Source organism: Acanthopagrus latus, chromosome 24, assembly GCF_904848185.1.
Source record: "Acanthopagrus latus isolate v.2019 chromosome 24, fAcaLat1.1, whole genome shotgun sequence".
NCBI lineage: Eukaryota > Metazoa > Chordata > Actinopteri > Spariformes > Sparidae > Acanthopagrus > Acanthopagrus latus.
The window spans coordinates 4,614,549-4,626,656 of NC_051062.1; the positions used below are offsets into that span (position 1 = coordinate 4,614,549).

General features: G+C 38.2%; 1 protein-coding gene across 10 annotated transcripts in view; it reads right to left on the minus strand.

Annotated features, from left to right (window-relative positions):
- Positions 1–12,108, minus strand: part of LOC119015607 (interleukin-1 receptor accessory protein-like 1) — a 298,993-nt gene that overhangs the window by 119,362 nt on the left and 167,523 nt on the right. For all 10 annotated transcript variants that reach the window (XM_037091778.1, XM_037091773.1, XM_037091776.1 and 7 more), the window contains 2 exons: positions 11,893–12,079; positions 9,705–9,858 (listed from right to left, as the gene is read on the minus strand). In XM_037091778.1, the coding sequence (XP_036947673.1) occupies positions 9,705–9,858; positions 11,893–12,079 (341 nt within the window). The remainder of the gene's footprint in view (positions 1–9,704; positions 9,859–11,892; positions 12,080–12,108) is intronic.

Consider the following 12,108-nt stretch of genomic DNA (forward strand, 5'->3'; position numbering starts at 1 on the left):
CCTTTTTTCATGCAAGTATTGCAGTTTGACAGGTTTATCCACAGTTTTCAGTAAAATTACAGCTTGTACTGATACACAGTAACCAAGTAACTGCTCTAGTCTGAGAACACTGTGCTCTGCACATGCTTCATGCTCAGATATTTTCTCTCCTGTTTCGCCCACTTCCTTCCCTGCTGAAAGCTCTGCAATCACATCTCCTGTGTGCTGCTCCTTTGATGGCGCCAGCAGGTGGAAACCCACCGGGATGCTGAGTGTGCACTACAGTGTACACACTCTGCTGCTGGATTGATCAGAGCCGAGGTTGGGTTGACTCACTGGGTTCGCTCGTGATGGCAGGGGAACACATAACAAACAGGCTGCCAAACCACAGGGGGAATGAGGGCATCGCTGAACACATGGGAGCTAAGGCAAACAGCTGGACACAGCGGAGAACTGCAATTCTGACCTGGAGAATTGTGTTGTGGAAAATCTACAGAATGGAGCAAAAGCGCAGTGGGGGCAATCGTGTTCAAATCAACCTGATTTACTGGGGAATATGGGTTGTACATTCAAATCAGAAAGTGAATGTTTTTCAATTAATACAAATTACTACTCAAATTTTGAGCGAAATACCACATTTTTTGATAATCACCTCATCTTTTAATAATTTACAAAACAAAACAGCCAAGTGTTCTCTTGTTCCAGCTTCTATACTATGAGCGTTTATTGCTTTTGTCTGTTTCATATAATTGTAAAACACAGTGTGGTTAAACTGTCGGTTGGCAGGTGTGGCATAAGTGTGCATATATATATATATATATATATATATATATATATATATATATATATATATATATATATATATATATATATATATATATATATATACACACACACACACATATATATATACATATATACATACATATATACATATATATATATACATATATACATCAAATTAAGCTCTACCTTAGCTCCCGCAGCTACAATTATCTGTTGCTGCAACAGTTTTAAAAGATAAAGATAACCTTGGGAATTTGTCTCTGGCATTGTGATAATTTCTTGGCATTTTACAGGCAAATCCTATGTGAACAATCTCTTTAAAAAGCTGCCGACATGATATCCTCACAACAATGAGCGTATTTGTTGATCCAATAAGTTTTTCATAGACAAGCCTCAAAGCAAATTTTTGCTCGAGACTTCTCCAGCTGATCTGTCTTCTGCAAATTAGGCCTGCACAAGAAAATGTTTAATCTAAAAATACACCTGCCTCATCAACCTAAATCACAAATAAGAGCTGCAGCAGAGAGGAGTGCTCATTCTCCACTGTAGATGAGGCCCAATTATGTCATAAACCCAAATTAAATTCTGACATGTGGTATGGTCAGTGGTGGGAAATCTTCACCACAGCACAGCGAGTAATGAATTGAAGCTGAGCAAAAATGCACAATTCCCTTATTAATAGAGGGCGAATGGAGCATACTGGTGCGTGACACCTCTGAGAAAATAATTTTTCATAACCTCCGGCCTCTCCAGTCATTAAGAAAATAAAACGTTGGTCATGTGACTTCTCGGTAATGAATTCCAGTCCACTGTTTCAAGGATAAACCTGGCTGCTGCTCGTGTTTAAGTGGTCCAGTTCAGGTCTCAGCAAAAACACCAGGCTTTTTTTGTTTTGATTTAACAATATTAGTTGTGTCAAGTTGTTTGTACAAGGTAAGAGTCCTCAGCTTAAATTCACTCAGCTGACTCCATGTCTCTGTGTCTTGGTGGAGGTCAAGGACAGTTCTTTTTTATTTTTAAAGGAAAAAGCCAGAGGAAGAGACTGTTTGGAACACATCCACTTTGTAGTGAACAGAAACAATGAATGTCCTTGATGCAGAACTGAGGAAATGTTTTAATGGTAAATACTGAGGACTTTGAGCATATTTCCATATTTTTCTCTTATTCTGATTGCATAGTGACGTAATCACGACTATGTCCTTTTTCAACAAGGCCATTTGATGCCATGCTTGACTATACAATTTAGTTGATGGCTGTAGAGGATGAAGGAAAAAACAAAAAAAACAAAAAAAAACACTTTCAAAGCTCAGCATGAGACTTTCCATTATTGGCTGTGAAGGAAAGCCTCAGGTTCTTGCCTTTCACCTCTGATTGATACTTGGTCCTCACTGGAGTATTAGAGTATGGTGGTGGTGGGAGGTAACAAATGGCATGGCAAGGGTTCAGGCAGAAAAGTAGCTGATAAAAAAGATGGCATCATAAATCTTCAAATACCGTGACAACACAAAATACTTGCCATTTAGATTTGATATTTTATTCGCCATTATTCCTGCTGTTTGGTGTTTTGGTGTATTTTTTGTGGAAGAATGACAAGCATACACAGTGTTACATGTGACTAGACAAGTAAATGTCCTTGTACTCTCCAGAGACCCTCATCCAGTACTTCATTTAAGAAACTGAGCAGCAGCAAACATGAAAAAAAAATCAGTTTAATTGATAAACAGCCATCCACCATGCTTTAAAAGCCCTTCACTCCACTTGAAGTGCATTTCATGATAGTTTACAGCTCCCCTGGGAATCGGCATGGTAAAGTAAACAAGTAGCAGACAGTAAACTCTATGCAACTCAGTGGCGACATTTCTTCCTTTCTTTCCATCTCGGTCACAGTATTTTTTCCCACTTCACGTAGAACTGTTTTTTTTTTTTTTTTTTTAATGTCAATCAGCAGCATTGTGTTTTGTGAAAAGTTTGTATTTTATGTCATGTATTATGTGCATGTCATGGGTGTAAGAATGATCAAAACAATTTCCACTAAATGATCTACACTTTAAACTGTCTACAGTTGTATAAAACTTCACTTATGTGATATTAGTTGTTGCATATGTTAAAGAAACTCTATAAAGGCTATTAAAGAGAAATATTTCTGTTACACATATTGTTACCAAGACCAAGGATGAACTTTAATGCTCAAGGTTCATATCATGTATAATACGTTTTGCCATCCAAACCTTTCCATGTTTACCTATAATCTTTTGATATTGGCTGATACAGACCATTTCAACCAAGGTTTAGTTTCAACTTACAGCTGCTACAATCAATATTTTTGTGCAATATTTGGTTGTGCAGCCTGCAAATGTAATGTTCTGGTTAGCTCTCACTCAGGCTCATCAGTGTAATATCCGGACCCAGCATGAAACTTTTTTTCTAAGCTCCAATACCCCAACAAATGCTACCTGCTCACCACAAGATTGCAATTTTACAACCAACTGGTGAACACAGTGGAGCCTTCAGCAGCTAAAGAGCCAGATACTTTCATGAGGAGTTGCTGGAGAGCAAAATAAAGCTAACGGAAGAGTGCATATTGAATTTATTTATCATTTCTCTGTAAGAGCTGTAGATAAGCAATGGCTTGCTAAAGGGTTCACCATATCAGCTTGGAATAAGTGATAATATGTGCTGTATTTATAGGGTGTGTCCGCTGTCGCATAAGTGGCTCTAGACATTAATTAATGCAAGTTTCGAAGATGATCATTTTCTCAGATGCTAAAGTATATTTTCTTTTAGCTAACTAGCATATTCCTGGTTTATTTCAATGACTGAGTACCGTTTTTTTTAGATGTCAAATACTGTAGTTACATTCAGGAGATAATCATTTTTTGTGCAGATTACTTTCAAATATAATTGTGGTAATACGCAAAAAGGAGGGTCCAACCATTCAATATTTTACAATAACTTAACTCATCAAATGATTCCCTCCTCCCCATTTCCCCATCATGCTATTCTACAGTATGTATCATCATGAGCAATGAAAACAAGTCTGGTCCAAATGCCCATGGAAAAAACACTAAAAAAGGTGCTAGTACTTCAGAAGCAGGTCAGGGTGTGAAGATCACAATGCAATGCCAAGGGTATGACACACATTTAAAACCAACTAAGCACCGAAGTCTACCAGGTATTTCTGTGTTGGGCAACTTCCACAAATTTACAACTATGGCTCAAAACGCAAAAAGAAGAAATTGAAGTTCAGCAAGTTAACTATGCCCTGCTACAATGAATAATTCTCACTCTTCAGAAAAGCTCCACCAGCCACAGCAGGGGGACAAATTCAAATCACAGCAAACCTACAGAATAATGACGAGCTTCATATTTATTCATAAGTATGTTCTCTAATAAAATGACAAAATATCAAAGGTAATGACAGAAAAAAGACGGAGAAAATTAATAAACCTCATCGAACACCTGCTGATAACACGGTGTATAAAATTCAAAAGAAAAAAGAAAGGATTATTTTCTGAATCCATTCAGTGAACAGTTTTCTTTTTTTCAACCAGCACCTTGGCCAGATTAATTATCTTCCATCAATTAAAAAGGAGCAATTATATTCCAATCTCCTTCATATGCTAATGAGTCAACTCAGGGATGGGACAGGAAATTGGTAATGGCCACCAAATGGTGCTGGCAGGAGATATACTTTGGAGAATAGAGGTGTAAGAGAGGTGATGGTGTCATAATGAACCAAAGAGTAAACAATTTATGAGGATCAAGTTAACATGTTAACAGGCCATGTTAACATTTTAGCCGTTGCAAAATGAGTTCATGACTTACTACTATATCTGTTCTTATCTAAATTCTACTGCTTGTGTCACCCGCTGCCTGTGTCCTTCTGCCTGCCACCACCATGACACATGCAACATTTATTTTTACTTCCAAAAACTTAAATAAATTAACAGCTCCCAGAGAGCAATAGATTAGACACAAGGGTAAAAGAATGTATATGTTTCAGCTTTAATGGCATTCATCATGGTGACAGGATTGCATATATTATAGGACATCCAAGATGTGTCAGGTCAGGATGTGAAAAAAACAAATGATGATTCCAATATTGAAAAGAAGGCAAATAGATTCATCCTAAAGCCTCTGATGCTCATTTTGGCCGGTTGTCTCTAGATGATGACTTTACCTAATCAGTACTGCTGTGCTTTGATCACTTCAGCTCACTTCAGTTAGCTTGCTAAAACAGCATGGTATGTTAGCTGAAGTATGACTGCTTTGCTGTAATGACTAGTTCACATGCTAAAATGGAAGAGAGTAGAATCATGGTGCTGGATAATTAAAACTTTTAATTAAACCTCTATTTTAATTCTAGATATATGTTTATATGTTTAAAATCCACACATTGTTGGCACATGGACAGCTTTCCCATGGATCATATTTACGCTACTTACTTTGAGTAAGTAATTTATTCAGATTCATGATTTGACAACATCTGATCAAGGGCTTTGGCATTTGTAATAATACCAGGCCAGGAAGTGGTGTAGAATGATTTCATAAAAATTCTAGCCAGCCCCATCAGTCACATGACCTTTTTCCTGCACATTGCAGGGCCTCCTCATGCATACTGCTTGATAATCCCTGTTTATTTTATCTTTGCCATAGATTGGGTCATTGGAAGCTTTCAGACAAACAGCTTGAGTTCACATAAAGAGATGGAGCTTATGAAAACATTTCCTGATTCCGCTAGGATACATATTTGCAGTCTACGTATATGGATTCAATGTATTCACAATGGCAGCACCAATTTAAAAATGAAGTAATATACTGTCTGGGACCTTGAACACAATCTTACTCATACTGTTGACATGTGTCTTTAGTTTTCTCATTCTAAATATTTTTTTTTGCACCAACTGAATGTGGTTATTCCAGTAACAGTATCTTTAAAGCACTGTGCACATTTTTATGTTTTTGAGGTTTGTCCTCCTTAAACTTGTCATGTTCCTAAAAACTCAATATGAGTTGAGCAATGAATAGTCTCTACTTAAAATTCATGTTCGAAACTTGAACTGCACTTTTGTTTTCCTTTATTGTCTACATTTGCAGAAAATAGCTTCTAGCTCACAAATGCACTGTGGAAAACACATATCAAGGGAAAAGTTTCCATCATTCAAGAGTAATGGCTGAGCTGAGAAAGCAAAATCGTCCCTTTTCATTTCCAACCAGTCAAGTCGCTGTGCAATAATATTCAGTGGTAAGCAAGACACTAAAATAGAATGGTGCTATCCAGCAAGAATCCATTGTTCACTTGAGACATTGCTTTTGAATGTGCTAGACTGAAAGTCTGCCGCAATGAGAGTCGCAACGAGAATTACTTTAAGTAACAAAGCTAGCGGAGTATCAGATCTACACAAAACGCTCACACTCACAGGCCTTGGAAAATATCAGGTGAATGCATCAGTCAGTTCGGAGGAGGGCAGAGGTAGTTTATGTAGACAGATATGTTCCTGATTATTTTCAACCTCTCAGGCTTTTTTGGTTATTTACATACTTGTGCTGCACACCCATCCCCTCCCCTAAGCAAACACCTCATTGTGTGCTGGTTCAAAATAAGAAAAGCTGGTTAACAGCATCAGTCCCAGCTCATTAGCTAAACTGACAGTCTATTTTACTCACCAAAGTTGCTACTCCAGTGTATATCTATTTCATCACTGCTCCTTTATTCTGCCGTGTTTAATCTAAGACATCAAACAGTGAACCTTACAAAGAAGTCATAAAACCCCCAAATTTCATTTTAAAATGAATGTCGCTTCCAATTACCCAGCAAGGGAGCTCGTTATGATTTTAGTGCTGCTCATTATAATCAAATGGAATCTGACCTTTCGTCCCATTGCACTGCTGCGAGAGGGCCTGTAGGCTGTTGATAAAGAGGGGAGTGACAAGGGTTTTGATGGTAAATTGAAACTATCTGTGGGAGGTTGATGACGGTATTACATAAAGGTTCAAGTATACTCATTCCAGATTTTAAAAAAATGAGAAAAAAGAAAGTACGCAATTAGAAAAGTCAGGTGTGGACCACAGATCTGAAAGCTCTTTTTTCTCAGCAGTGGTGAGATGACATTAAACACTATCTTAGGTTCTGCCTCTGTTCCCACTGACCCCTGAGTCCTGTGGGGAGAAGTTCCTGGAAATAAACTTCTGCGCTGCTCAGGAGGTGATATTTAAAGGTCCTATTTGTAAAAAAACTTGATTTTTGTGTCATACTCCCAACTTGTGGAACAGTGGTGCTTTGGGAATGTAGGATAGGACTGGCCACCATCTCAATGCAATTTGGGAATGAGACTTTTTCTTTTTTACAAATAGGACCTTTATGGTAAGTTGCAGGTACTTTCAGGGGTTACCAGCAACCAATTTAATTCTAACTAACACAAGAGTGGGATATGTGTTTCATCCACTTCCCTGGGCCAATACCTTATCAATGGTCTAATCTGTGTCAATTTAGGTGTCCTAAATGTGAACGAGAACCTATGCTATAGGTAATAGCTCATGTTTGAAGATCCACTGTGATGCTGTGTTTTTGTTTCTCCTTTTCAGATGCATACGATATAGTGGGTATAAATGGCAGACAATTTTCTAAACCCTAGACTGCTTGTAAGAATGATTAAGTGTGAAAATTAGACAAACTTAAGTGTTTTGTACACACAAGAGTATTACAACTAGAGGAGGATTCTTTAGACTCATTAGAAAATCAGTGGATCTCTCAAATTCTGTCTAAATGGAAATAATGTGCACAGACAGGTATTTGCATCATTGCTTGTTGATGGTAAGCACATAAAAGTTCAAGGTGTTACAAAGAGTGAATCAACCCTCAACTGCAGGTCTAAACAGCATGCGCAGGAGTTCTTTCCAAGAACTAAATCTCCGTCCTTAGATGACATGATGTGTTTCATGTGCACCGAGGCGACAGCAGCAGACAGAAATAGAAGATGGATCAAAAAGAGCTGGGTAGTTAGCGTGATCAGTACAGCCACCGTGGCAGCACAAAAGAAAAAAACACCACGTACAGAAACTCAAAACTTCTTCAATCGAAATCGGAAAAATAAATAAATAAATCCAAAACTCAGAGGGAAGCAATTCTGCCTAAAAGGAGTGCAACCAAGCCAAATGCAGAGTGAAACATTGGCATTGCTCTCCAAAGATAAAAAGGAACGCCAAGTTCAGAAAGAACAATGAGAACTGGTATTACACTTTGTTACCTCGAGGCAAAACTGCATCTTGTAACTCACAGATGACTCAATTTAGCTGAATCTATTTATTTGCATCTCTGTGATGCAAACACGTATACACTACTATACAACTACACAACTGACTACTACAATAATGCATTGTTTTCAAGTGTTATCACATCCTTCTATTTCACATAGAATGACAACTTCATCACATTTTAAGATTAAATAAACTTGTATCTGTTTATATCCATTTTCTATTCTTCCTAAAGTTTGTGAGGACTGGAGCTTATCCCAGCATGCAATAGGTAAGAGGCAGGGTAAAGCCTGGCCAGTCTACCCACAGGCTGGATGTGGGACACAACCTGTACAGACACAGGTGGGAGAGTATATTTCTTTCTTAAAAAAAAAAAAAAAAAGTAAATGTCGCTTCTACTGCCATTGCCAATCATCAATCATCTTTTGCCACCTGTTTGGAAACGCTGAATGTCTCCAAAGCAGATAGAGAAATTAAGACTATTCCCCCAGGATGACATTTTGAGTCTGCTGAGAAATGATTTATGACTTAGCTTGGCCTTCACTCGAGTCTGTCTTTGTGTCTTAAAAGGGACTATTAAGTGTAATCAGGTAGCAGTTAACTGTAAACACTTTGTCTGACCCTCACACCCACGGCGAGTGATGGCAGCTGCACTGAAATGTAACAGCCCCTCTATCCATCCAGAACCTCTTCACTTCGCTCTGGTTTGTTTCGGGCTGAGTCATCCTGCATTTATTATTATCCTTGCAGACGTGAGCCAACGGCAAGGAAATTTTGAACCCAGCCAAATGAGTCACGGGGAGGAGGAGCAGTTGTCATGTGAAAATGTCGGAAACAAAAAAGTTTTTGAAACTTAGAAGGAAGCAGATTTGTAATAAATAGGAAAGATTTTCAAAGCAACATTATGTTACTATAAAAACTTTGAAACCAAGGGTCACTATATATTAGTTAGTTAGTTATGTTCAGAGTCTGGTAGAGGAAACTTAAAAGCATCAAAGAAGCATTTTGACACCACACAGGAAGACAGCTAGAGGCTATTCCCTTCAGTTCACCTAAAAAAAAGAGGTGCAAGTAATTAAGTTCTACATTTTGGGTTCGGCCTCTATCCTCGGTACCTGTTGTGTGAACCTTGGCTGTGACAGCGTCAGTGGCAAGCAATCTGTCACCCACTTTAGGTTCAGTCTTAAATATTTCAGCAGCTTTAAGAAAAAGTGCTGAAGCGGCTCTGTGTGAATTCATCTACTTAGCAATTAAAGCAGCCAAGAAGTTACAGAGACAGTGATGCTATTGACTGTGACACTTTGGCAAAAGGTGCAGGGATCAGCTTTAAAAAAGCTTAATTTTTTAACAACAACCTGAAGCCACAGTTCATTTGCCAGCTCACTGTGTCAGACACATAAGCTGTGACAAAACAATCACCAGACGCCCTGCACAAAGGCACAAGCGACAACGACGAAAGTCTTTTGTGGAAATAACTTTGTTTTGAAATGCATTAAATATGAATAAATGTGTTTACATTGAGGCTTTCAGTGTACACTTGCTGAAATTCCCTTTTTCTGTCAAAAAACAGGCTCCCTATTGCTCTTTCAGTAAATGTCAGTGATTCAACTTCTCAACGAGAGTAAGCAGACATTAATTTGCAAACGAATAATTTGCAGCGTTGGAGAAATGTAGAGTTTCTTTACCTGTGACAGACAGCTCAGTAGTCCTCCGCACCACAAAGTTTCCAAACTGTAATTCACAGGTGTAATTCCCAATGTCATCTTCCCGTACTTCCTTGATAGCCAAAGTGTCCCTCCTCCTTTCTATGGTTTGTCTCCACTGCTTTGGCTTGCATTCCTTTATTTAAAACACAGACAAACACAGTGGGGATATGGAATGTTAGGATAAAGCAAACACACTGTGTCACTGTTAGCATTCGAGTGTAACTAATGTTTAAAATCAGTGGGAAAGGTGCTTTCACTTGCATACTTCTAATTATTAACAACAGTTGTCTTATCCTCAAGCATATTGAGTGAAAACAGGCTATAATCCACAGAGAGCCATTGGTTAGTAAAAAGCCTATCGCAAAGAACTACAGCAGCTTTCAACACTTATAGTAGATATACCTCATATTGCTATACAAACTCATTTACATTTTTGCATTCCTCTTGCACAGACACAAATACTGTTTTAACAGTGATTTATGGGATTGAATGGTTGTGTGATTATCATTCTGAGGAAGTATTCTCCACTTGATTGGGCTGCAGCAGCTACACAGATAACCACTGTTGAGTTTATGTATATATGTGAAGCCTGTCTGAAGTTCTTTGTAATTACTAGGTAGTTTCAAAGAAGTGATTTGATAAGGAAAGTTGCTAGTAAAGCATAGCTAGTAAAGACTTGAGAGTGTGTAAATAAGTTGTGAGGAACATTTTTAGTGCAGCCCAATCAACTAATGTAAATCAAAAGCTGTAACATTACTACCAAACATAACAGTATTAAGAGGCTACAATAAATATGATGTTCCTTTGGAAAGGTAGGCATGAGTTTGTTTTATTTATTCATATCTGAAGAAATATCTATGACAGAGTTAATGTAGTATTAATGCAGAGTGAAGTGGTGATGCAGTATTTGTAGGTTAGGCCTACGTAGTAGAATCTAGCTTTGTGATGTACAGCTGACGTCACGTTGTGAAGTAAGCAATTTCCTTATTTGAACATGTTAGTTTAAAAAGACATCAGGGTTTGTGGGGTACGTGGTGTACTTTTGCGATCACATGGTTATTTATGTGTATCACAATTATGACAAACCATGAATTGAAGTGTATGTATCAAACTTAAATTTCCGATACCACATTGAAATTCCCTTATTTTGGACTTGCTCCAAAAAACTGTCTTAAAAAGCACATCTCAAAATGGATACAATGACTGACACTAGGTGACACCTGGATTAACATAAACTAAACATATATTAGTGTTAAGTGTCAAATACTGGGAAGGTTACTCGTGGCAACTGCTGACAGTAGAGCGAGTATAAAATTTTGAATGTGAAAAGTTGGAAACAAGGATTAATATGAACTAAAGAGCACACTTCCACCATTGCTCAGCCTAAGGTGTCTTGCCTCTGGTTACACTACACAAGACATTAATCTAAGGTTTAACTCGGACTGAGGACTCTATATTTCCACAGCATACTGTCATGGCAGATTATGTATGGAGTTCTTGGCCCTTCAGATTTTGGGCCACAGAACACTTGCGGCAAAGGAAACTGGGGCACTGTTGGTTTGGTTTCAACTGTGCTCCAGGACAGGCTTCCAGAATTCAATCAACCCCACTGAGGAAAGGAGAGCCAATAACTAGAGGGTGTAAACCCCAGTCATTATCTGCTATTTTAATTTGATTTAGTGGAAAACTGAAGAAGCATTGTGGCCACCTAATATAGTACACTTTCATTTCTGATGAACTGGTCCCCGCGATTGATCTAACAGCTCTGTCAGAGAGGCCTGTTGGACCCGGGTGGTCTTACTGGGTCAGATACACTGAGGGCGTCACAACTTCTCCAGAGGAGGCGGTTTAAATTTCAAAATAGATTTGTTTTTGTCAGGTATACATCTAATTTGTTGACGATTTTCAGAGAGTGAGAGAGGGGATGATATTTGAAGATAATTAGATCTGAATATAGCTGACCTTATCTGGGTTATTCTTCAGATGAATAAAGTAACTTCCTGTGAGTTAGCTTTTTAATGTAATTGAAAGGTTCCATTTCTAATAAAATGCATGAAAGGTTTCAGGTGGCAGACAAAACCCTTCCCTCAACATCTTGCAATTCTTCATTTAAAAAAAAAAAAAAAAAAAAAGAATTCAGACAGTAAATAAAATGGGAATATCTTACCTTGTACCACACAATCTCAGGCTCCACTCCCGGCTGTACATAATCCTCAATGCCCGTGCAGGTGATGTCTTTGCTCTTGCTTAGTTCTGCTTTCTCAAAGAACCTCATTTTGGAGTTGTAGCAGAGGTCCGTGTCATTCTCTGCCACTGTGAGAGACATGGACACCTTCATGCAGTATGTGGAGTTCCTGCGAAAATACAAAAATTAATGAATTAG